We start from the raw sequence: 27,674 nt of genomic DNA on the forward strand, positions 1-27,674 counted from the left end.
TTGATTTATTGTTTAATTGGCTAAATTGTGCCAACAGTAAAGAAACAACACTAAACTATTACTCATACTTAAAACAATTTGTCCTCCACCACATGTGATCCCAGTTGAAGTCTGTACATATAACAGGAGTGGCATCAAAGGAATTCTCCACCAACAAAGTTATATCAAATCAGCATCTCAGTTTAACAACATCTAAGAGCTAAAACTGTCCCAAGGGCACAGAAGTTTATGTGGATTGTTTACTGCCAGAAGAAAGAATTGTCATTCATCCTGAAAAACTTTACAATTCAACAATGTTTTCACTGAACCCCATGCATTCAACATACAAATGTGATCATTGTTTGGGCTATTCTTGTTATTCAAATTCGGAATTAACTAGAAAAGGCATCAGCCTGAACACATCATCTCTAAAGTGACATATTGAGAAGGAAGCATCATGTGGTAAGAGTTTTTTTTATCAACAGGGATAGGGGAGCTGATTCCACTTCAGTATATATAGAAAAAAAGAAACATCACACATGAGAGGGAAGAGACATTTATTGTAGGTTTTTGCTGTCAAACCCTTTGAAAGGTAATTACAGTTGTGAACACATTCTCCTGTCCTCAGCATGCCTTGCTTTATTTCAGTAGTACAATACAGATATTTTGACATCAACTTTTAAAAATCAGCTTGGAATGAAACATAGTCATTGGTTACCATACATTTGATCAATCTGTGTTCAGAGTTTACCTCGCCTCCCACTTAATGACCGTTGGCGATAGGCCCCAGATCCCCGCAACTCTGCACACATAAACTGGTCTAGCTAAAGGATGAACAATCAATTTGGAAAGAGCATACAAAGGATTAGTAAGCCATTGCAAAGTTTGTCAGTTCATTAAACCCTTTAACAACAGAATAATTCTTAGTTCTGTTTATATTTTTAAGGAATCATCTGTAATCAAACTAGATGTGTTCAGTGGCATAAAATACTAACAAAGGCACTTTATGTCAATAATGGTTCTTATGGAAATGCTCTCAAAGTGAAGATTTGTCAGTATAATTTACAACTGGACAAATTAGTTCCGACAATGTAATAATTACAATATGAGAACAATTGTAATTATTGTTCTCAGATTAAGTCTCTTTTTAAATGAGACTTAATTTAAAAGTCTTTGTGGATGAATAAGTCTTAAGTTTCAGCTCTCGGTAATTTAAAGAGTTGTATTTTCAGGAATACATCTATTTTTACATCAGATACTGACTGCTTGACATGTACATTTTTAGCTTAAAAAGAAGGGAAAGTGATAAACTATATGGCACATCTAAGAAGATGCATCATATGAGAAATTCTATAGTTTCCTTTATGACTTTTATAGACACAAACCTAATGATTAATAGGCAGTAAACATGCAGATCTTAATCATTTCATTTTAACAGTAGCTTTCTGATGAAAACTAAAAATGCCTGAATTTACTAATACAAACAACATGACAGAATAATTAGTTGTAAGTGGTATTCACCAAATCAGTTCTTGGAAGACCTCTGTTAGCTGGAAGCATGTTGGAGAGCATCTTAGAAGTGTTTTTGCTGTGTTGACACAACCCTGGCCAATATAATCAGTAACAATGCAGCAAGTGGACAGTAATGCTGAAGACAGGAGAGCAAACACTTTTTGTCCAAGAATTTTGAGTGAGATTGGTGTTTATGTGTTTTCATGAAGTGTGTGTGTGTGTGTGTGGCCATGTACACGTGAATGACTGAGTGAGACAGAGATGAGGTCAAATCCGAGTCAGCTGGTGCCAAAAACTGGACGGCATGAAGTTTTCCATTTTGTCTGCAAAGAAGCCCAGCGGTGCAAAGAGTGTGCTGAAGAACTGAAAATAAAGGAAAAGCAACACTAAGCCTTAATTTATTGAGTCACAAGGTCCTCGGATTGTATGTCAAGGAATACCAAAATATACAAAAAATATTATGCATAGATAAACAGGCAAAAATTAGGCCAAAACAGCTCTATTTGTAACGACACTTATGGTCACACTTCAGAACAGATGAAGTGACAACTACATATTTATTAACCATTTAAAATTCATGCTTCTTGTTCTGTACTTTTTAATAAATAAGTAACGCAACCTAAGTGTTCCTTACCTTTTTTGGTTCTGAAAAAAAGGCTGAATATGAACACAATTAATGGTCAGGGTCCACTTTTTTTTTAAAACCAAAGGCAAAGAAATACAAAAAAAATAATCATCAACATGTGGGGAGCATGTTGCATAATTCAAACCAGGGAAGGACAATATAGAAGACCTATATATCATGTTATAATGGCTTTCCCGAGGTATTGTTTTGACTCATTCATGCATATTTGCAGAATCCTTGAATCTCCCGTGGCAACCATTTAGAAGTTCCTAAACACCTGCTCACACAATGTGCCATCTATTTACACAGGACTCCACCTTAGAGCTTCAGTCAACAGCTGAACTTCCACCACACAGAGCACCCCTCTCCAACACCTCCCCCACTGACTAGTGGCAGCAGCAATTAGCAAACACCTGGTGGAACTGTATCTGCTGAACTCCTGAGAAAGCTTGCAAAAGGTATCATGAAAAAGCATTGTTGTGATGACGTGTTGAGTAGAATGTCGGAATGCTCTTAAGGATACAATTTCAAGTCTTCGGATACACCTGGTGGATACAAACACCTGAATATGAAGTCAAATTTCTAATCAAGTTATGTTTGATATATGCCTCATTTTCATAGCAGTTGAAGGTAACATATTTGCATGATTGTGCTAAAGAAGGGTACTATGTGTCTGGAAAATACATAATAACCCCCTTTAATTCAAAATCCATTCATACTCGTAAAGGGGTCTCTTCATACAAAAGCTGGTTTAGGAATAAAAATGAAAAAGAGAAAAATAAAATAGAGTCCATAAAAAGCCCTGGAAAAGCACTGAACATTTTCTAATAAAATTCCAAGTTCTTGAAGAGTTGTTGATGGACGTTGCGTTCTTGATTAAACTACGCAAGTTTAATTGATGCATTTGACATATCAATCATTTAAATAAAACAGTAAATCATCTTGTAAAACCAATCCAATTTCATAATAGAAAATAATTCAACTTATTATGCATGACAGATACCCATAAAAAATAAAACCTGCAGACTGTAAATACAACTCTGCAGTCATGGCAGCAGCTTTACTAAAATCTGTTTCTCCTCAGAAGGCCGAGCCAACCTCTGAATTCCTCAGTTTAACAGTTTCATGATTTCTAAAAGAACATTACACAAACCAGGCACCCTGGGTGTTGAGTAAAACCCTGCCCTGGAGTTTAAACGAAACAAAGCAAAGAGCACGACATGTTCTCTATGGCCTTGTTTCTGTGACGAAAAAAGGCCCAATGAGTCTATGTAGTCAGACGTAATAAACAAGTCAACCATAAATAAAAGATTACCCCAGAGTACAGAGTGTGGTTAAAAACAGTTAACATTCCTGTGACAAATAACTGTAATAGGAATGCATTCACTCATTTATAGCCTTTAAAGTTAGGCTGCCATGAAGCTTATGGTACTGGCAGACATTGAAGACGGAAGCTGAAAGTCATGGATTTTCAACAAAAAGCCCATAAATTAGCAAAAGATAACTGACTAACTTCTAAATAACTAATTTCAAACATTTACAATCCATATGACTGAGTTATGCAGTGACAATACTTACTGCTTTGGCAAAAACACCCATGAGCTCAGGAAACTGATGTGTGAGCATGGCCAGCATGGCAGTGAAAGAGCAAAGACCAGCTGTGAAAAGTATGAAGAAGGGAAGCTCTTTCTTTGGGTATACAGACACCTCATGAAAAGCTGGAACAAAAATAAAAGAAAAAGACACCCAGAAAATTGTTAGAAAGGGAAGATAAACTCTTCTAGAGCAGGTTGAAGCTGTGGAAACGTACAGGGGAGCAGTTCTCTATCTGCTGTTTCTGTGCATCCTGGGTAGGGATAAAATAGGTGACCCTTTTCCAAGGGGTATGGAATTATCCGGAAGGCTGAAATGACAGACACTGGTTATAACAAATATTTATGTAAGACATTAGGAAAACATGACAAAAATGTGACAAAGAAAACAGGACATATCTCATAGAATTAAATAGTGGTAAAGCAAGAATACAAAAAGTGATACATACTGCCCTCCCAGGTGCAGTGTAGCAGGTTTAAGGCTCCTTCTGCTCTCTTCCAGTGTTGCAGGTGGAAGAAAGCATATGCTACTGCCTCACTGTCCCCCCTCTTTAAGATGTGCTCTGGAGGCAGAATCAGGCTCTTCATCTCTAACAAGTACTATCCACAGGGAAGTAAAAAAAAAATGATGATAATGTTAAATGTTTGTCTTGCATGGTCTCCAATTTGATTTGGGGTCTGAGAACAAGTCAGAGTCATATGATGCTTTGCAAAAAACCAATACTTCTTGAACATTGCCAAATCTTGTCCAAAGCACCAATGTACCTTATGAAATAGACCAACAAAAAGTAATGTGAAGTGGAAATATGAAGTGGAAGGAAAAATGTACATCATTTTCAGAAGTTTTGCAAGTAAGGAGTTTAAAAGTGTGGAAAACGCTTGTATTTGGCCTTTTGTTTTGAGTGTTTCTGGAGAATATCTCTCCTAAATTTTAACATATTTAGACTTAAAACTTTGTAAGTTTGTTTTGGTAAAACAGCTTAAGGTCAGTCAGATTGGATACATAATGTCTGTAAATATTAATTTATAAGAATTGTGACAGATTCATAATTGGATTTAGATTTGTACTATAACTAGGCTGTCTAAGTAAAAGAATGTGCTTTGATCTATCCATCGTATTGTAACTCTGGCTGTACCTTTGACACAACCTTAAATCTTTTGCAGCTGTTTTTTTATTTTTTTCTATTTAGCTAAATCCATCTTCTCACTAATCCTACCCATTTCTCAGAGAAAAAGCCTTCCTACAGCATAATGCCACAATCACCATACATAAAGAATAGACATTTGTTTCAAGAAAACAAAACTGATATAAAAAGGCAGGAGAAAGAAAGTATTTGGAAATATCATCTATGTATTTTATGTGAACACAGTAAGTGTATATTTCAACCCAATTGTAAATTAAAGTTGTACAATCTTGTTTTCAAATGATTGCATCAATTTATCTGATGTGGTGTGATATTGTATCTATTTAAAAAGCTTAAACATTTTAAAAATCTGAAATAATTTTAAGTAGTTTCAATAGTTTACTTTTATTACACTAATAGCTTCTCAGTCAGTACTTGACTGAATCGAATTGAGCAACTCGAGCAGTCTACAGAGTTCCTGCTGAACTCCCTGTAGACTGAAAATATATTTTCATCATGTGAGGTATTTGTGAGGTATTTTTGAGAGCCTTGTTTTGAAATTGTACAGAGGGGGAGAAGTTGGGGTGTTCCCAAGCTTTCTGATGTTATTGTTCATTTTATGAATGTATAACATGCCTATATCAGCTCTCTATTCTTTACCAACTGTAAGTTTGTTCAGGGAATTAATTTTGACCACTGAGTTGACAACAGCTGACTAAACAGGCAGTCTGCCTGAAATGACAGATGACAAGCTTCTTCAAATACCAGTAAAGGTGTTTCGTTTAATGATTTTTAATCATATATATTAGTTAAATTATGCAATGTTAAGGAAGTCACTATTAGCTGCACAATGATTAACCTGCCACTCTTATAGTTTACCTCTGTGGTGCCAAATGTAGCAAGGGAGTCTGCAGAACAAAACCCCTGTGCAAGGCTGGGGGCCCCCTGGGCTGAATTCCCAGGCGGCCAGCATCACAGAGCTCTGGATCTCAGACTGACACTTTGGGAAGGTTGGCCCAGAGTTAATCCTGTCTAATCCCCTCCATGGTCAGAGGCTCAGCCAACCAGCCTGACCATGCTGCTTCACCCCTCGCCCCCTGGATTGCAGCCTGCCCAGCCAGACCAGGCTCATCCTCTTTCTACAACTTCTCTTTTCAGTTCTCTCAGTTTGACAGTCACACAAGGTATACATGTTCTCTATGTTCTTTTAGTCTTTCACATAGATGTGAAAGAATCAATAAGAATGTGTAGCATGCACATAAGACAGTTTTCAAACATTGCTATGAAAAGTCTTTTTTGCTGTCTTTATTAAAGCACCGGAAACAAATATGCTCTCCCTCTATTATACATCTGTTTTGTATTTCAATGGCAAAAAAACAAAAAACATGGCTTTAAGTCATGTTTTTTGAACTATTGTCAAATAAAAAAAGCCAAATAAAAAATTTAGCTACAAGCCGAGGGTCGGACTGATCGAATGTTCATTGAAATTTTTTTAAATGACGCTTACAGTCTAGTGCAGTGGTCTCCAACAGTACAGCGGACCGGCCCAAGCCTTTGTAAATTTCCTGCGGACCGGGGGGGGGGTGCGTTGTGAGGATCGAAGGGGGGAGGGGGGGGGGGGGTGCGTGCGTGCGTTGTGAGGATCGAGCGTTGCGTACAGTTCAAATAAGGAAGATATTTTTTTTTCAAACAGGGTGCCGGCTTGTTGCGGTCTGCGGGCCGGTTCTAATAATAAATCAAGATCATCCCAGGGGCCGTAGAAAATCTTCTCGCGGGCCGGATGTGGCCCGCGGGCCTTGACTCTGACATATGTGCTTTAAGTAATAATGTTCAAGCATCGCCTAGCATTTCACATGGCAAGCATACACAATTTGAATTACAGCAAAGCCAGACTGCCAAAAAAACTATTTGGACTTGCCAAAATATTCCATGACATCAGCATAGCAACTATGCTGATGTCATAAATATCATACATGCCATAAAATCCCATAAATATCCTACATACAATCTGGGGGGAAAAAAATTACCCAAGTACCAAAATTTCACAACAATGTCCCATTTATGAGATGACCTCATCCTATGTGAACCTTATGCAGGCATTCAGTCTGCACTGACTGTGCATGTTTCTCTGCATGCTGAACTCTTGAACTATTGTCAACCTGGTCTACATTTTGATTCAATCAACTGATTGAAACTTTTTTCTAGATAATTAGTTGATCATTAAATATGAAAAAAATAAATCAACAAAAATAGTTCTTTAAAAAGAAGCATACTTCTGGCAGTAGTGCAGTTTCCAACCCAGCATACAAGAACTATACCTACAACCTATATGACTGTAGCTCAGTGGGACGATAAAGGTCCTACAATCCAAAAGATGAGTTATTTGTGTGGGTTTGTAAGTAGGATTGGGTGAATCTGGCATGAATGTAAAGTGCTTTGATCAACACGGACAGAAAAGCATTGTCTACATTAAATCCATATGTCATTTACAAACATAATACACATACTTAAAATATGAGAGACCACATAAAAGTCATTTCATTTTCAGAAATTTTGACCCAAATAGCATGTTGCTTTAATTCACCAACAAACATGGTAAGACAGGAAATTGTGTTAAGGCAGCTTTTGAAATCTCTTCAATGTGATGAGTTGTCTTTCATAAAAATCTTTCATCAGAAATGTAGGCTGCATTCATTCATTGATAAAAGGTCAAAAAGCATAAAGAAAAATCAATTTAAAAATAAGAATCTATTTTGCATATTTGTGTCTTAAATAACTACTACATAACACATTTTGAAACCCACAGACAGAAACAACCCTTTAGAGGAAGGAGAGTTCAGCAAATGCAAAATCTTTCTGTAACATAATCTACTTGAAAAAGTGAGGTAGGTTTTTTCCCAGCTTTACTTCTGTCTTTACCCATACTGAAGTCTTGTTGATAACAAGCAGAGAGTATACAGCAGACACGCAGACCTGCCTCTTCTGTGTTTTAAGATTAACCATTTAGAGAGCCGCTCAGCTGTTCTTCCTCACATGCCATGGCATTAGACTTGGTGACACCTTAGTCACACACCCCACCACCACCACCCTGTTCTGAGATCTGGTTCTTTAGTCCCAGCCGCCTCTTTGATGAAGAGATTGAGTTTCATGGGTTCTCCTTTTATCCTGGGGCACTCATAAGTCCAGAACATGACCCATAAGCCTCTGCCTGATTTTCTCCTGTGGCTCTTTTTGCCGCTGACATACAAGCAACAATAACATCAGCTTTGTAGTTGCTGTACAATTGATGGGCATGCATTTTTGAAACTTGAAATAATAATAAAAAAAAACTAAAACTCATTAGCTACAGGTTTAGCCAATTTTACTACAGGAAGGTAAAATACCAGAAATCTTGCAAAACTTTGGTAAATTTGAAACTTCATGGCAATATCTGCAGCTGCTCCATTTTTGCTGTCAAAATCAAACCTCATGCATCTTTGTTTCAAACTAACTTAAACCTGTTTCTGTCTCAATTTACAAACTGAAGAGCCTATTTTGGTGGTAAAATGAAAAGTCCATATTTCAAGCTCTGACAAGCAATCTAGATCAGACAACATTCACCAAAATATGGTGTGATAAAAAACTGCTGTTGAAGTAAACTAGGAAAAAAAAAAAGAAAGGGGGGAGGGCTTGATAACCCTGCAAGCTTAAAAATGAATGTGGCTGGCCAAACGGGGTTGTAAATATAAATGTAAAGCAGATCAAGGTAGCAGGGACATGTAGTTAGCTCTGCAACCATTTACAAAACTGTAGAGTTTCAGAAATACCAGTTCATACTTTGGCTAAATAGAATCGGCAGACAGCTGGAATAAAGAAATGAAGATTAATAAAAGACAACAAGAAGAGGAGGAGAACAAAATAAAAACCGACAAGGGAGAACTTGAGGCAAGATAGAAAACTTGAGAAGCAAAAGGGAAAGCAGCTGTGCGTGAGGATGACGGCGTTTAGCCACACACTGAATTGTATGTGGCTGAAGTGTGTGAACTTTTTACTGGCTTTGACAAGCCTGAACGAACTCAAATAATAAAGCTTTGAATAATATTCTCCTCACACTCATCATATAAAAACCACTTTATCCTTAATGAATTTATTCATCACAAGACTTCTTTAAAAACATCTAGATAGGGCACCACGCTGATTCTAACCACCAGACATGTCAACAACCACAACTACCGATTTTCTAATCTGTTAGGATACTCTTTAAGGTCAATGTCAAGTTCTTTTTAAGAAATATAATCCAAAAAGATATAATAGAATTCAAAATATTTGTTTCTAGTAAACCTGCAATCAGTTGTCATTTATTATATTAGTAGTGTAGACTATGCTATACCTAACCAATGAGAACACAATTATTTAAAAAGATAAAATTGCCATGGGGCTTATTATAAATTAGCATCATTAGGTTTACTAAAACAGCTGTCTTCATTTTCCTAGTCTCTTTAGAAAGGCTGAAAACTAATTTATTTTGTCTCATTGTAAAATCATAAGCACCGTTTGGCACCTGGTTACATAAATTCACACCTGGAAATCTATCCAGTATAAACATACTGATGTGTTGAGCAGCCCCACTTGAGTATATGGGTGTTGAGGCTGTAGCTGGGGTCTGTGCATATCCAACTGCTGGAAATAGGGGAAAGGCATTTACCAGTTTCTTTTTCTTTCAGACATACATGTACATGCAAAATGTATATTTCTTTTCATTTTAGAAAATAAAAAAAAGAAAGAAAAGCCCCTCTAATTTGTTTGCTTTACTTCACAGCAGCTCTGATATTTAAACCAGACCAGGTTGTTATTAAGTCACCTGTGATGCATCCTAAATGGCCACACAGCTTTTGTTAGCAGTGTTTCCATGTAAATCAGATCTGAACAGTCACGACACAAAAATACACTTTGATCAGAATAACAAATGCTAAACTGAAATCATATAAGGCATTTCTCCTCTTACAGTTCACTTGCTTTACATTAGGACCAGATTCATCTACTCACACGTCAATAAGCAAATTATTAGACAACTTTGATTTAAGTGTCTTGCACAGGGACACATCAAGAAATTTGAATTAACACCCACAATTTTCAGATTGTGAGATGACTACCATCCCCTCTGAGCCACAGTTGCCACGACAATAGGACCCAGGCTTTGGGAAATTAGGGCTTTACTCCTGCTGTTGAAAACCCCCCCCAAAAACCATCAATATCCGTTTTTTTGTTAATTTAGTTGTTTTAAGTTTAATATAAATTATTTTTTGTGGATTATTTTACGCAAGAAATGTAATTATTGCAAAACAAATGTATTTACAATTTAGTAGGAGTTTTTCAAAACTCATTGATTTTAAATCCATTTCAAATTAGTTTTCTAGAAGTGACCAATGTGTGATTAGAATGTTTTGGATCAGAAACGAAGAGGTAACTACATGTCAGACAGAATAGTTACAAGGCATCTTTTGTAGCTCAAGAGATGAGAACATTTCTATAAAGGGCAGACTTACAAGTGCACTCATCTATCAGACGTTGCAGACAGCTCAAAACAACACGCTGCCCCCACTTTTCAATGTTTCCATTTTTATACCATACGCTCTTATTTGAGAGAGAGGGAGCATGTAGAACAATTCTGGGTCAAAAAGTAAATGTTGAATGCTCCAATATACTATGATAAAAAGTGTGCTCAGTTTTGAATGACAGTTTATGCTGTCATCCAAAACAGTAAGGGAAGATAGGAAGATAAGAAAGCAAATGTTGAGAGGAGAGGTGGTGGCTCCCACCATCTCCAGTCATCCTGCTTCCCAGGACAGGGGAGGAAGATGAGGACTCTCACTTTATAATGAAAGTGATGTGGAACACAGGAAGAGTAGCCATTGGATCTCCAAAGCATGGATCCAAATTATGGTTGTTGCCACTAACATTCTTACAAACTAACACACAGATTATCTCTCTCCTCTTTACAACACGAGGATGTGTGACTGGGAATATTTCTGTGATATCTAATCACAGACATATAAGTCATGTAAGATTTAAAAGAGGCATTCGGGTACAATTTCGTGATCCTTTGGTTCAATGTAAAGCCAGTGTACTATTTTTTTAAACAGTACACTTAAGGAAAGAAAACCATACACAGTTTCAAAGCATTGTTAAGCAAGCATGAAATAAAAATAATGAAGAACAGATAAGTCAAAGAGTTCAACAATGCTTGTCTGAACAGAGAATATGCTGAGATTTTAGGTACAATGACCCACACTGACATCTGCTGGTGAGTCAGCAGTATGTCAACACTGTTATCTGCAAACAGTGATCTTGATTGCTTCACTTATTGTTCCATCTGATGATAAAAAAAAACTAAATATATTCATTGAAATGTTTCAGGTATTTCTAAATATAAAATTGTCAGGGGGTACTTCTTTTTATTTAGGGTTTATAAGTAGGATGAGTTACTAAACTATTAAGTTCACCCTATTATTTCATAGTTAAATATCACATATTACATTGATGTAAAGCTTTCATGAGGTCCAGCTTATACTTATTACTGACCTTTGGCACATGTGGATTGAACTCAACAGCTCTGTGTATCGCCTCCACAGCATTCATCTCTGCTGTACTCAGCCCTCGTCTTGATGCTGCTTCTGGAGAAAACCTGAAAAAAAGTCACAAACATTAGGTTTAAATGATATGGCCAGTAGAGGATTTACAAGATTAGCAACTACTTAGGTAAGACAAATAGGAACGTACTTATCTGAAACTGCCCGTGCTTTCAGCAGTGCAGATGTGTAGCAGATAGTGGCAGATTTTGGCAAACTAATATCTAAAATAAAAGCAGAAATAGTTTTGTGGATGTTGTACAATTATTGAGACTTCTGAGCTACTTTCTACGACTAGTTGCAAAAATTTCAAAATTCCGTTTAGTCTTACCATCATATTTTGCAAGGACTGCTTGGACATCAGCGTATGCCTGAAGCTCCAATAGTGCCTCCAAGAGATTTTCATGTATATTTAGCATTCCCAACAATGGGAATTCTTTCATTAACTGAAATAAGATTTTAAATCACATTAACACTACATATTCTGAAATTTATTTTGTATATACTGTACAGACCAAAAAGTTTGGACACACCTTCTCATTGAATTCAATTAGAAAGTGTGTCCAAACTTTTGGTCTGTACTGTATATAAAAAAATTTGGACAGATATGCGTTTGTTTGAGAGAAACTCACATCTCTCATCATTTTTACTGCTTCTTTAATCCGGCCCAGTTTGCGTGCACACATCGCCAGTCTGCGTTTAATGTAAACCAGTAGATTGATATCTTTCCCAGCTGTAGGTTACAAAGAAGATATATGAAGTATTAAAGAAGTGTTAAAAAATGCGAAACACAAGCAGGATTAAAATATGTATCAAGTAAACGGAACGAATATAGAAGAAGCTGCTAATTAGCAAAGGTCTAAGTTATGGCAATATATAATGGTACAGCTCTTTACAGAAATAATAAACTAACTGCAGACTAAAGACAATATTTTACACATTTGAGATCTGGTGTTGTAAAAGACCATGCAGAATTTTACATTACACTTGACTACATCCATTACCATAGACAATTAGTTTGCCGAGTATCTTCACCAACTTTGTGGATTTTAATTGATCAGCTTTTGGATTTCAAGAATCACTGTTCAGTTGCACCCATCCTTACCAAAACTCAGTGCTTTTCTAAAGAGGCGTTCAGCTTCTGTGATGGTTGTGGCTTCCTCTTCTGCTAGTAGCACGTATGCAGCAGCACATCTGCACATGCAAACATGCATAAAAATGAACAAAAAAATATCTAAAATATCTCTTTTGAATTTGACTACTAGAAACTACTGTTTTTTGCAGATGTAACTAATGTAAAATTGCATAATTTAAGGGGAAAAAACATATATTCAAGATGATTCATCAGATATGCAAACAAGCTCCTAAGACACATTTGTGTGTCTTACAACAAACTTGTACTTTTAGTGATTGGTTATCACTAATCAAGTAATTAAAATGTACACATTTTCTCTTCAATAGTTTTGACAGGTGATTCACAGGTTAAATACTAATGTAAATCCCTAAAAACTATGGATTTTTGTAGTGATTTTTGAAGTTTCAGTAGCATGATTTGGGACATGATTGGCAGACTTGTAAAAGTAGAACTTACTCATGGTTCATTTCTATGGCCTGGTAAGCAGCTTTGATCCTGGCTTGAGGATTTCTCTCTCTCCATGCCTTCTGCATCACTATGGAGATATAATGAGCTAAGGTTTATTCTCATGGCCCTGAGACCTGCTTTAGAAGTATTATTTTTTATAATTTGAGTAGAGAAGGTTATTTAACAATGAGTTAGAAGTAAAATCTAACAAACCTGCATCTTCTGGCCTTAACTGTTGAGTATCTCCTGTAAAAAAGGTCTGATGATCTTGAGCAGAAAGGTTCATATCGTAGTAGGTCAAAGGTTCCTTCCCTGTCACCCAGGTGTACCTGTAGCATGTATATATTTCACCAGAAACTTAACTAAAATAAGTACAATTTCTCACTCATAAATAATATGTTTAATAAAGTGTGTTTTCTGTCATGAATTATAATTTCTTAGGAAATTTTAAAACAGCAGCTAGTTATTGTCATACATACCTGTTGTATTCTGCTCCTCTGAAAAGGTTTAAAGGATTTCTCCAGACCTTGCAATCTACCAAAAGCAGGATCACTTGTCAGCACATGCAGTATTAAGATTCCTACTGCTTTTAAATACATGAAGCTCATGTTTACTTACCAGAAACACTGGGTCTGGAATCTGCTTCTCCATTAACTGATGAGAAAAGACCAGTCGATGAGCTGCTCTCCACCCCACCCAGCAGAGGACGCAGGTGGCTCACAGACACTTGTTCAATAAATGACGTGCCATATTTGCGAAAATACCACCACTCAAAAATCTGTTCCAAGTAAATAAAAACATTGACGGGAAACAATTACAAAGCAATAGTTGTTATATTCTTATGCCATTATAAACACTAACGTTAGAGAGCATGCCAGTAATTCTAAATCTTAACAATGCAAAACAATCAATTAAAAATACTTATGTTTAAATAAATTCAAAAAGACACAAATAGAAGGTGGTAGATGAGGGGTTAAAGAGAAATAGCAATGTACTAAAATATGTGAAAAAAAATTTAACATTTGTGAGTCATTATGGTGATCCGAAAACTAAACCTTTTCCCAAACTTCATTTTTGGCTGTTCTTAAATAGAGCTTTTTAAACAATTAAAAAATTGTTTAAAAAATATATTGAAAAGTTTTAAAGAGTTCAGTTTAGACAGACTAAAATACTTTATAATTGTTTTTACTAACTGAAACTATACTAGAACTTTCATTAAGGGATTGTGTTTTTAAATTGAAATTCCATTACAGACATGCATCCACAGTAGTTATTAAAAGTCTTGGTCAAGTTTTAAAAAGTTCTAAAAATTTAAATGTGGTTCTGTAGATGTGCACACACTCCTATAACTGCGTATTTGGCTTTGTTCATAATTAACCATCACATTCAACACCTGTTAGGATGCACAAATTTACCATAATTTAAAGTGCTTATGAGCAACCCTAAATAAAGTTCATCTGCTCAGTTTGGCTTTTCTTGATATTTTCTTAAGTTGCCTTCTAAAATCAAAGTCAAGGTCCACTGGCAGCTCCTAAAGCACCACCGAAGTCAATTTGCCAAAAGGAGTCATTGATAAGATATGCACAAAATTATTTTCAAGCCATTAGCACTTTCCACCTGACAAAGGAAGGTGGAAAGACGGTGTGTTCCAGAAAAAGAAGTCTTAGTCTCTTTTATAGGGTCGTTTCTTTTTATACCCAATATGTGATGTGCAGAACAAAAGCCCTTTGCTTTGGCGATGGTGTATTCTTTAGTGACTGAAGTTAGTACCGAAATAGCACAAATAAAAAGCTTTAATAGTCGAGGTGGAAACTTACAAGGATAAGTCCAGAGATAAGGGAAGAAGTTCCGGTGAGAGCTACGTAGAATTTAGGAGTGAGAGTGTTCAGAAACACTGAAGCTGAAAGACAAACATGAAGTAGAGCAGTCAGATTTGTGCAACCTAAACCACATAAATGAGGTGTTCCGTGCCGTTTCTCAATATGACAATAAATGAAAGTTCAAACATAACTACTTTTTTGCATTTATATGACAATAAAATATCCGCTGTCGCATTTGACGCTATTTAGCTAATTTAACCGACTAAGTAAAGAGCATGATTCTAAAATAATGAATTATCTATTAAGAATGGGAAAAATGTTAAATATCACATGATAGAATTTAACTAAACAGAGAAATTCCGCACAAAAGACCGTCTTTGTTCGTGTACCCACCACACAAACGACGAGCTGTCAAAATAACGGCTGCTGAGATAAAAGCTACAAACCCGAAGGCTAACAGGAGCTAGCATCAAACTGCAATGATTTACCTGAAGTAAGAGTTTCCTGCAGTTTCAGCGGACTCCACACGACATATACCATAATCAGCACCATGCCAAACCAAACGAAGCATACGTAAGTCCATGACCAGGAGAGCCAAGACTTCAATTTCTCTAAAAATCCGAGAGATGGGGGATTACTGCCAATGGTGTCCTCCATGTTTCTCCGGATGTCTGTAAACAGTGGCGTCACGTGATCATCGAAGCCAAACTGCTTTTATTTTGTAGTTGCAAATCAATTTCCGGAAATAAAATCAAATTGTGTAAAACATTTTCAAGTCAATGCCTCTTGTATGACGAATTTAATTGAACAAGTTAAAGGGCCATCCAGAAGTTTTGATACACCATCATGGTCATGCATGTTATATTCATTTAGGGCTTCTTCGGTTTCTTCTGGGTTTTTTTTATGAGTTGGAATGATTATAGAAGAACCAACTTAAACAAATTTTAAAAACAAAAAAATTTGTCAGAGGAGTTGGAAATTACTGTTGATTTTCTTTAATCTACATACTTAAATAATCCCTCTAATATCTGGATAGACTTTGCAGAGAAATCAATGCTTCTGAAGCCATCAACACAATTCTGGAATAATTCTGGACTGATACTTTACCAAGCCAGAATTAGGGCAAAATCTTAAAGTTTTCTGATATTGATCTCAAACCTGATATTTGCTGGACAGTAGCCCCTAATACTTGTTGACAACAGTTGTTCATTGTGACTTGCTATACAACTAAAGTCCACAAAGGGGAGTAATTGGACTATGAAACCGTTATAATCTATGGTTTTCAACCATCTGCTGGTGGAGACAATTCAGTGGTGAATCAATGTTGTTTTTATGCAAGTACTTTAGAAAATAATGTCTGCATAAGTGAAAGCTGATTTGTGAATTTTCTAAAATATCTACTATACAATTTGTAAGTTAGTCACACAAAAAGTTTACTAGAAACACAATCTTTATGGATTCATCTTTATTATAAGTCTCAAACAGCTGTGACTTCTAGTTCCAGAATTTATATAATCAAACATGCATACACTCTTCAGACAAATTGCTACTCTCATTTAGAAAGGTGTTTGTTGATATCGCATAGTGGCAGTTCTCAACTTAAAGATAGATAGATAGATAGATAGATAGATAGATAGATAGATAGATAGATAGATAGATAGATAGATAGATAGATAGATAGATAGATAGATAGATAGATAGATAGATAGATAGATAGATAGATAGATAGATAGATAGATAGATAGATAGATAGATAGATAGATAGATAGATAGATAGATAGATAGATAGATAGATAGATAGATAGATAGATAGATAGATAGATAGATAGATAGATAGATAGATAGATAGATAGATAGATAGATAGATAGATAGATAGATAGATAGATAGATAGATAGATAGATAGATAGATAGATAGATAGATAGATAGATAGATAGATAGATAGATAGATAGATAGATAGATAGATAGATAGACAGACTCACATCACCAAAACATTCAGGAATAAATGTGATTTGTAGGAGTGCATTCTAGTTGGAGGTTACAGTCAGTGAATGACAGAGAACCAGATTTGGTCCTGCTCACTCGTGCCCTTGGGTGTTTTCTGCCTGATGCTGATGGACAAGAACATGCAGGGTTAAAGGCCTGTCATATAAATCAGGTACAATCACTTTAGAGGTGAAAACATGCATGATGCTACTGACAGGGAAGGAATAGTAGGGCAGGAAAAAAAGACGATTCAGAGAGGAAAGGAAAAGGGAGCAAGACAGGTCTGCAAAAGTTATAGCTTGCAATGTCTCGGTGAAAGTATTTTTATGTGAAATCATGTTCCTAAATGACTTCTGCTTTGTAACCCAGCTCAGAAATGTGGCTTCAAATTGCATTATATTTTCAGATTTGCACTGCATCACTCATATTGATAAATATCAACACAGGTCCATTACCAGCAGCCTTTAGATGATTGCACATCGAGTTACAAAATTCCTCCCTGTAATTTGATCATACTGTACATAACCCTTGAAAAATGTTTATCCATAACCCTTTGTCAAATAGGCCTTTGGTTAACTATTAAATAAATGAAACTGCAAAAGTAATGCATAGTTAACATTGTTATAAACCTGCATACTGGAGCTACTACCTTAGCATATACTGTGGTAGACCCTGTGCACGGTCAGCTAGTCTCCAGCCATGCAGAAGCAATATCCCTCATCATTCTGCACTCACCTGTATACTTAAGGTTCATTTACAATTTCACATCTGGTATCCATCCAGCCATTCTGGACTTCATGTTCTGTTTATGTAGTTTCTTTCTCTTCACTCTCAAAGCTTTTAAGAGTCCTCTAATCATTCATAATTAAACAGGGTTTTCACTTAAATGCACTGCATTTCTTTCTCTCATTATAACTTGAGAGGATGTTTTTTTTCAAGACTTGAAAATACCTGCTTTTCTCTGAATAAGACTGGCCACAAAAATATGTGTTTATTCAGGTAGTGCTTATTTTTCAAACAGGTTTTAAGCAAAAAATGTATTTTAAAGTATTTAGGAATACTGACAATGCTTCACATTAGTTCTGCTAAATATCAGTGAAGCATTTTAATCTAACCTAAACAGAAATGTGGATACAATGTGGTTTAAATGACTTGTAAAGTTCAGTTTGAGTTATCTGGTGCACTGAACAAGTGCATGATTTTTGACTGGCCGTTTGTCAACTGTGCATTTGGTGGTCTCTGCTGATGGAAAAAGTCAAATGTTATGAAACTGCTCCCTGTCTCCCACACTACTTTCTCTCGCTGAGTTTATATCACTTGTCTCCATTAAGGGACTCTCCCTCCACAAGTCATTTCTCTCAAAACACTTCATTTTCAGAAAAGGCGTGTTCTCTTTTTTGCATGCTGTTTGACCACATCAGAAGGCAAGCATGCCGCAGAAAAATTACTTCCTCCTTGACAGACACAGAGGCTAATAAGTACCATTTCTACATTTTTCTTAATAAATCTATGAGGAAAAGCAGATCCCCAGCACTAAAACAATAACTTAAAAAATCAGCTTAGGTATCATATAGAACCTCTTCTGCTATGCTAAAACATAAAGACTTTAACACATTTTGTGAAAAATGTAAAATATTTCAGAGAAGACACTATGGCAGACACCAAACACTGCACATCATCGGAAACACACTCTCCTGGACTTTCAACTTTTACAGTATTCTGATGTGAGAATGCTGCTAACAGCAGAAATGGTTTGAAGACAAGTAGTGGCCTAGTTGAACCCCAGGCCTCAATTCAACAGAAATTTTGAGAATGTCTTAAACAGGGCTGTCCATTGCTGATCCTCAAGCAACCCAACATCAGAAATCAGTTTTCACTTTGATACTAAATAAGGGTTCTAGGGATTTTTCTTTCCTTTGTGAAAAAAGTCACATTTTGTTGATCATTATTCACTTGTAAAAGGAATAAAAATATGAAAACATTTAAGGGGTCAAGTCATTTATTTATAGACACTGTAAATTTTCTGCTTACATTCAGGTTTAAAATAAACTGCATTTCTTTGGTTTGCATGTGTGCAAAAGGCAATACCAAAGATTTCTGATATAAATATGTGTACAACTATAACAGGATATAAGAAAGGGAATGCTCTCAATATGTGATAAATATCAGTTTGGCTGTCACTACAGTATGCACAGCCGCTGTAAAGACATAGAATTCCAAACTTAGATCTTACTTAGATCTTATAACTTTTTTCTAGGTAAAAAATTGTTTGGGGTCTAGATTAGTCATAATTGGACTCAAAGGCTGGGATGGCTGACAAGTGATTTTTAGTAGCATTATCCAAATTTATTAAACTAGAAGGTGAAAGAACACAACGACACTTAGGTCTCTGTGGTTTGAGTCCGCCATCATATTCAACACGACTGATTGCAGTTAGTGCTGTTGAGAATCACCCAACCTTTATGGGATGGTTTCAAAAATGAGTCACAAACAAACTAATTTTAGAGAGCTTAGAGCTCAAGCTCAACCCTGATTATGATATGTGAAAAAAGGTGACACAGATAGAGAAAAAAGCAGAGTCAACTGCTGTGCACAGTGATTGTTGGATTTCAGTTTACATGGAAGAAAGAATAACCTTAAATTTAAATGCGAGTCGTGAAAATTTGGAAACTGTGACATGATTTGTACTATTGAGTTGTTATTGAATTTAAGATATACAATCACTACATGGTGTAAACTAATACTTAATATTTTTGTCTGCTAGTTAGTAACACAAAATCTCCCACATAACGCAGTTGGGTTTAAAATAAAACCAAAAAAGTTTTCTTAATATTTGCTGTAATGTTCTTTGAAAACCACAGTAGTGGTATGAGGCCTCGCAAATTGGTTCAGTCAAAATCAGAGGGAGTTCACTGGTTAAGTTTAGCTGTGCTTTTATTATCTTGGAACATACAACTTCTTACATTTATTTGTGTAAAAGTGGGACTTTGTCCAAGTTTTTGGACTAAGTGATATTTGTTGGTTGAATTTTAAGTTTGTCTTGTGTTTCATATGTAGAGTCAAACAAAATATCATTGAGCTTGATATCAGTATACTCTAAAACTGAAGGGGATTTTTATTCAATTGTTTTGTTTAAGCTGTGACCCAGTTTGTAGGGTTAGAGAAGAGACTAGGGAGCTTCTTCATTCCTCACAGATAGATATTTGGAATCATTTGACAACCTAATCAGACTTCTCTATAACTTTCACTTATGAAATGGTAAGATAGTTAACTTGTTTTTCATGGTATAATTCAGGTAGTTGTTTTAATTAGGTTACATTTGAGAATGAGTTTATTTAGTGAGGTTATTAATAGCCTTCTAGCCTGCTAAGCACTCAGCTCGAGCTACTTTTAGTTATATTCTACATCTGCAATTTTATGGGAGAAATAGTGAGAAAGTCATTAAGATATTTCATAAAGTGTTACAGTTAGGCTCAAAATTATTCATACACAAGATTTGAAATTACAAAGGTATCTGATAAGAGGTAATAACAAAAATAAAATCCGTCTTTAATTACATTTGAACATAAAAACCCTGCTCCCTAGATCTTGACATCACAGTAAATCAACATTCGCTGGCCATTGGTATTTGTACTGGTCAAAAACTGAATCAGATTTTAGACGGAAAAACACAAATTCAAATTGACAGCAGGAGTGAGGGAGGTTAGCGCTCATAATTGTGGGAGTCTTTAAACATGAAACTAAAATCTGGGGCAACCCAAAGATCACGCTCTTCAAGACTTGAGATAAAATCTATGAGAAGAGACTCTGAGTTAATCGAGTTTTCTTTTGCTTGCTCTAATGAAATTTTATTGCTATCTTTTCAAAGCCTCTTGCAAGATGATTTAAAATGTGAGCAGCATTTTGAAAAGTATCCCATTAAATGAGACTGCTTAGGATGTAATATAAATAAAATTTTGTATAAGAACTGCATATATACATTTAAATATACAAGCACATTACATCCACAATTTTTTGTAACCCATCTTAGCAATAAAACATATATGTTTTCTTCAAGCACCAAAACAGAGGCTATGGAATGAGAAGGCATTGCCAGTCATCGTGCAGTAATACATATCTTCCTCAAGCTGACCTTCCAAAAATCTAAAGATAATAAACAGCATGACTGTTCTGGAAGGCTTCGGGAACATGAAAACATATCATGAAGCTGTGACCATGTGGTTTAAAGATGAATAACAATAATGATCTGCCCCATTTAAGCTGCACAAAGCTGTAGCCCATTAAAAAAGTGTTAGAGAGCAAAGCAGAGCAGAGAATGAAAAAAAAAAAAAAAACAGTAAAGAGTATAAAGTCTTTGAAGTGGCTTTTTTTTCTTCTCCTGCACATTTTGAGAATCATAGAGGCTGTGCATTTCCAAATTCCTTGCCATCTGTGTAAATGTGATACCTCTTCTAAGTACAATGAACTGAAAATGGAAACTGTGTTTCATATAATCCCCAAATCCATCCAACTCTCACATCCTATCATGCAAATTTGGTGCAGTTTGAAGAGAATCCAGTCTCCCAACCATATGCCTGAGCCATGTAAAAGATACAACTATTTATTATGCATGCATTGCAGCAAGCTTATGGTAATGAGGTATTAAATTAGTGCTGGACATTATTGCTGTTTTATATCATTTCTGTTGAAAGAAATTTTTTACAAGTTCCAAAAACTGAAAAGGGATCAGAATGTTTTCAATGATTTGTGAGTGAGCTGTACCTGTATTTCTCTTTGATTAGAATAAGTTGCTTCTGCTATGGAATCTGTGTGCCACTAGTAGATTTGCAAATAGACTGGGAGATGTTCAAAAGTAATTATTTGCCACTTTTTCCCAAAGCATTTTGCTGCTCTATTTGAACAAAAAAAATGATTTCGTACAATTTTGTAATGCTTAAACATTTGTGCAAGTTTTTCATCATAACATGTAGAAAGAGCAATGACAACATGCATCATTAGCTCTATATTGTCACCTGCCAATATTATGCCAATTAATTCTCAACAACAGCAAAATCTGAATACATTTTGGCCTGGTTAAGATGAACTGATTCGTTTTCAGAGTTCAGCACTTAAAAATTCTGAGCTAAGATTCTGAGCTAAGAGCTTGTTTATATATTATGTTTTGTCTAGAGTCAAATGCATATGTTGAAAATAATATAATTCATCAGTCAGCATATTGATTTTGGTTTTGTTTGGCCTCTGTTAATGTTTACAAATTCAATTCAAAAATACTTTATTGATCCCAAAGGGAAATGATATGTTGTAACTCTTATTATTCAAGGTTCTTCAAAGAGTTGTGGACGTTGTTGACTGTGGGCATGAAGGACCTGCTGCAGCAGTCTGTATTCCAGTTGTCTGTATTGCAACAAACACTGTTGTACAACACTGTTGTTGTATGACAGTGTCATGAAGAGGATGCTCAAGGTTGTCCACAATTTTCTTGATACAATTAAAAATTCTTATTTGCACCATAACCTTTAGAGGGTCCACAGTAACCCAACGAACTGAACAGGCCTTCTTTATCAAGTTGTTTAGCTGTTATAAATCACTGGTTCTGATGCTGCTAACCCAACAAGTGATGGAAGAAAAGATCACACTCTCAACAACAGACTTATAGAAGATCTGAAATATTTTGCTGAAGGACCTAAGCTTCAACAAGATGTACAACCTGTTTGTCCCTTCATATACACCACGTTCCAAATTATTATGCAAGTTATATTTTCTCAAATTTTTTTAAATGGTCAATGCAAATGATGGTCAGTATAATTTTCAAGGCATGAACTATTTCAGTATAAATCAAATTTTATTGAACAGTATTTTTTTTCAAAAATGAAAAAACTCAAAATGCAGTTCCAAATGATTATGCACAGCAGATTTTCTAAACATTTTATAGATTACAAAGAACTGCAAGCAGTCATTCTTTGAATGTACAGCATTAAGTGGTCACATATACGAAAATCAAAAGCTATTTCAATCAAAAACATCTTAACAGACCGAGTTACATGTTAACATAGAACCCCTTCTTTGATATCACCTACACTATTCTTGCATCCATTGAACTTGGGAGTTTCTGCTTGAATTTCTTTGCAGGGTGTCAGAATATCTTCCCAGAGCTGTTGTTTTGATATAAACTGCATTTCACCCTCAGATCTTTTGCTTGAGGAAACTGCAAAGGTTCTCAGTAGGGTTGAGGTCAGAGGTCAAAGGAGGATGGTGACCACACCATGACTTTCTCCCCTTTTATGCCCATAGCAGCCAATGGCACAGTGGTATTCCTTGCAGCATGAGATGGTGCATTGTCATGCATGAAGATGATTTTGCTACGGAAGGTACGGCTCTTCTTTTTGAACCATGAAAGAAAGTGATCAGTCAGTATGTCCATATTCATTTTCACACCTTCGGGGACTCTAAAGGGGCCGACCAGCTCTCTCCCCAGGATTTTGGCCCAAAAAATGACTCCATCACCTTGCTGACGTCACAGCCATGTTGGGATGTGGTGGCCATCCACCACCAATCCACTACTGCGTCCATCTGGACCATCCAGGGTTGCACAGAAATCATCAGTGAACAAGTTTGCTTGAAAATTAATCTTCATGTACGGCTGGGCCCACTGCGACAGAGATCCTTTCTCTTTCCCATATTGCTTGAAATGTGTGGCCTGCTTAATAATGTGGAACATCCTTTTGAGTATTTCCTTTAATTGAGCTCACCAGACAAACTAATCAACCAGCTCTCTGAAATTAATTACAGTGATTCAAAGAGCCCTGACACACAATACCATCTATAAATTTAATAGCACAACAAAAAAATTAATCTTTATGACACTTAAATTCAATTTGCATATGGCTTAGCTGTTGAGTCTCCAGTCCGGTCTCTTGTCCAAATGAACACTGAGGTATTTGTGATCCTCAACCACTGCCGCTTCTTTTCCTGTGATGAAAATAGTTTTTGTCCTAACCCTGTTTCTTTTGATATCTACAATCATCTTATTTATTTTGTTCACATTCAAGATAAGTTGATTATTAACAATATCACAAAATAACAAATTTGGGCTGAAGAAAGAAACCTTTCCAAATGTTACTTTTTAATAATGTAAAGTTTTGAACCCAATACTTAAGGTAAGCATTGAGTCTAAACAAAGAAAGTACTTCCAGTGGTAGTATCTAATGTTTACTACATATTTACTTGACCTCCAAATGACTCAGCAGGCTCAGCAGTTGGAAAATAACATTAGGACAATGGATCTTGAAGATGCAGAAGAAATCTCTTTCATAAATTGCAAGCTCAGTCTGTTTTGTACACTTGTGGTTAAAATGTACCTGCTCTTCTCCCCTAAACAAGTAAGAGCATTACTTCAAAATTACATTTATCAAGCAAAAGAAAAAAATCCCATGAAACTACTCCTTAAAGTATGTTTTAAAAATATATACTATATATACTCAAATGAATGCTAGCGGCTACCTTTAGCTAGTTACTACCCATATTTGGTAACTGATTATGAATTTGTCTAAATAATTGGATAGTGCTTGATTGATTTCTATTAACAGGTTAAATTTGTCTTGAAAGGTATTTTGATGCTTTTGTTTTGAAATGGTGTAATACAAACTAAATTATGCTGAGTAAAATAATGATGTGTTATATTAAATTTTCTCCCTGGAAAGTTTTCTTGAAATATTGTGAATGGTTTAGTTTTCTTTCATTTCCTTCATTTCAACATAAACCAGATTTTTGTTTGAAAACCAGTTTGGCTGAGAACCAATCAGTCTGCTTTTCCACAAGCCTACAAAATCTAAACATTGAATGTTTAGATTGAAAAATGGAGGCAAACAGAAAGGCAGGCAATTTTTTGGGAAGCTTCATAGAGTCGAACTGGGTGTTTGCACTTGTCATAGTTCAGTGGATATTTTAGAACTCAGGTATCATGACACCATCGTCACACATTAGAACAAATGGCCTGAGATGTACAAAGAAAATAGTTTAAAACAACAGTCTGGTTTTTACCAGTCTAGCAGTATCCATAAAGAAGCAAAAATCTTATTACCTTTTCAAACTACAATACTCTGACAGCAAACAAGTTATTTCTTTTTTTCTTTTATGGAATGCAGTGTTTCTGTCTCACACTACTGTCAACATGCAAACCAATTTTCTTCTAAATATGCTTGTGGTGCATTTTCCTATATAGTAGGGCAAGCAGTAACAAACAGATCAACGTATAGGAACGGTTATGGGTGAAAACCACCAAACTTTTCTATTGCTAAAACTGTTACCTTGTTAGACTGTTATGTGAAATAGAACACGGATGTGTGATTTCTGCAAGTTTCATGTTTCACCTCCACTTTTTTGTATGAGACACGCATGCCAAGGGTGTGTTCCTTGGAACAAAGCAACAAAACTTTAGCTCTTTATTTTGTCAATAAGGAAATTGATAACAAAGATCTAAAAATTTTTCCTTGCCAAAATAAGATATGTAATTTGCAATGTTTTCATCTGCACTCATGTTTTTTGTGGCTAATTATTGTGCTTTATGGATCCAGAGTTTGCTCAGTATGAAGCCACTCCTGGTGTTATTTTATTGCATGGTTCTACAAAATGTGAGAAAACACCCACATGCTCTCTAGTGCTGTAACACACTCTTCTTTTTCCCCTTTTTATCACCAGTGCAATCAACTACCATGAAAGATGCAGTTTCCCACAATGCTCACATAATGCAAATCAGTGCAATGCAATATTTTAATTACTAGGGCAGTGCAGCAGAAGTATAAATGCTGTCACAGCTAATTCAATATAGGATTCTGGTGCATGAATTGTTGATGTTGTTTTGTTATTTTAAATCATGAAAAGTATAATTTGAAGGAATTTGTATATTTGTATATGATTTGTATGATTTTAGCTCATCAATAAGGAAAAGAATATTCCGGTTACAGCTGCATTTATGAGGAAGAATGATAAGGAAGGGTGTTTTCTAACTGTAAAGTACAGCAGTGTAAGTGGATATAGCACAATGTAAGTGGTGACAGTCATTACTCCTTCTGCAACCAAGATGATTAGGAATGCTACACATAACTATTTTGTCCCAGTAATCTCATTGTACTCTGTTAGATTAAATTTGGAGACTAATAAACATTTTTATGACTAATTAATCTTTAACACCTCGCTAATTCCTCTTTTTCTGATTCTAATTGGTCAGAATAATCATGCAAAAGCTAATTAGCATAGTTGGATGTGCTGTACAGCCACCACGGGCCTGTGAGGAGATTGAAAAAGCTTTTCCTTTTGAATCAAACACAAAATTAGTCAAGGGGTGGTGAGCATGTGATGCTGAAGCGAAGTGAAACACAATGCAAAGGAGTGTGTTCTTTTGTTATGGTATTTACAAGGCTGACAGCCATATTCATTCAAAAAGCAAATGTGCACTGCAAGTGTATGAATGTAGTTGACTGTGGTTGCCAGACAGATTGGTGCAATGTCCTGAAGATTTAAAGTAAAAATGCCATCCACCAACACCCAGAAACATAATGGCACGTGGAAAAGCTTCCAAAGCAAATTGAGTTTTAGGATTAAACAGACATATATTGTTTGAGATTTTCTCTTTGAAGGCTTATTGGTCAAGGTGAAGAATAAAAATACCTTTTTTTTAGAAGTGTTGTAAAAAATTATGAAAATTGACATTGTTAATAATCTAGTATTCATTGCTTTTAATACATTATGTCCATTAAATACATTGTCTGCTACTACGATTAGAACATTACGATGTCACCAGGTGACTCTGAACCCGTCCAATCACTGAACAGATGCTTAGAACAGATAAATGTGTGGATGTGCCAAAACTTTCTCCAGCTGAACAGAAACAAAACTGAAGTTATTATCTTTGGACCTAAAGAGGAACGATCTAGAGTCAGTGCACAGCTTCAGTTATTACAACTAAAAATCAGCGATCAGGCCCGAAACCTGGGAGTAGTGATGAACTCTGACCTGAATATTCAGAGCCACATAAAGACAGTTACAAAGTCGGCCTTCTATCACCTGAAGAACATTTCCAGGATTAAAGGACTAATGTCTCAGCCAGATCTAGAGAAACTCCTCCATGCGTTTATCTTCAGTCGTATTGATTATTGTAACGGCGTCTTCACAGGTCTGTCCAACAAATCAATCAAACAGCTGCAGCTGATCCAGAATGCTGCTGCTCGCGTTCTCACTAAAACCAGGAAGATAGAGCACATAACACCAGTTTTAAAGTCTCTCCACTGGCTCCCTGTCGCTCAAAGAATAGACTTTAAAATACTGTTGTTAGTTTATAAATCACTGAATGGTTTAGCACCACAATACATTAAAGATCTGCTGCTGTTGTATCAACCTTCCAGACCTCTCAGGTCTTCTGGTTCTGGTCTGCTCTGCACCCCCAGAATCAGAACCAAACGAGGAGAAGCGGCATTTAGCATCTATGCACCACAAATCTGGAACAAACTTCCAGAAAACTGTAAAACAGCTGAAACACTGACTTCCTTTAAATCTCAACTAAAAACCCACTTGTTTAGAGTTGCATTTGAAACATAATCAATTGCAAATTTATTGACAGAATTTGACTTGATGTTGTGTTTTTATTGTTGATTCTATGTTGCATTGTGTTTTTGTGTTGATTTGATGTAAAGCACTTTGAAATGCCATGCTGAAATGTGCTATACAAATAAAGTTTGATTTGATTTGATTTTGAATAGAATAGAATAGAGAAAGAGAAAATTGCTTTTTTGTTGTAAACTACTCCATCTTAGGTAATAAATACAAAGTTGGTTAATATATATAGATATA

General features: G+C 35.8%; 1 protein-coding gene across 1 annotated transcript; it reads right to left on the minus strand.

The window, feature by feature from the left end:
• Positions 1-519: 519 nt before the first annotated feature.
• st7l (suppression of tumorigenicity 7 like) lies at positions 520-15,526 on the minus strand. The gene is made up of 15 exons (XM_044122001.1): positions 15,331-15,526; positions 14,840-14,922; positions 13,641-13,800; positions 13,502-13,556; positions 13,236-13,351; positions 13,032-13,110; positions 12,546-12,634; positions 12,073-12,173; positions 11,772-11,886; positions 11,592-11,664; positions 11,394-11,496; positions 4,158-4,308; positions 3,927-4,019; positions 3,695-3,834; positions 520-1,854 (listed from the first exon to the last, which is right to left on the minus strand). Exons 1-15 carry the CDS (start codon positions 15,497-15,499, stop codon positions 1,759-1,761), a joined length of 1,623 nt encoding a protein of 540 aa, XP_043977936.1. The 5' UTR covers positions 15,500-15,526; the 3' UTR covers positions 520-1,758.
• Positions 15,527-27,674: the final 12,148 nt, after the last annotated feature.

The sequence above is a fragment of the Gambusia affinis genome, linkage group LG07 (assembly GCF_019740435.1).
Source record: "Gambusia affinis linkage group LG07, SWU_Gaff_1.0, whole genome shotgun sequence".
NCBI classification, from domain to species: Eukaryota; Metazoa; Chordata; class Actinopteri; order Cyprinodontiformes; family Poeciliidae; genus Gambusia; species Gambusia affinis.

Coding starts and splice junctions, on each gene's coding strand:
- st7l (XM_044122001.1), bottom strand. CDS start 15,499: ATGGAGGACACCATTGGCAGTAATCCCCCATCTCTCGGATTTTTAGAG. Junction 13,801..14,839: donor TTATCTCTGGACTTATCCTT/GTAAGTTTCCAC, acceptor TACTTGGAACAG/ATTTTTGAGTGGTGGTATTT. Junction 4,020..4,157: donor ACACTGCACCTGGGAGGGCA/GTATGTATCACT, acceptor CTGTCATTTCAG/CCTTCCGGATAATTCCATAC.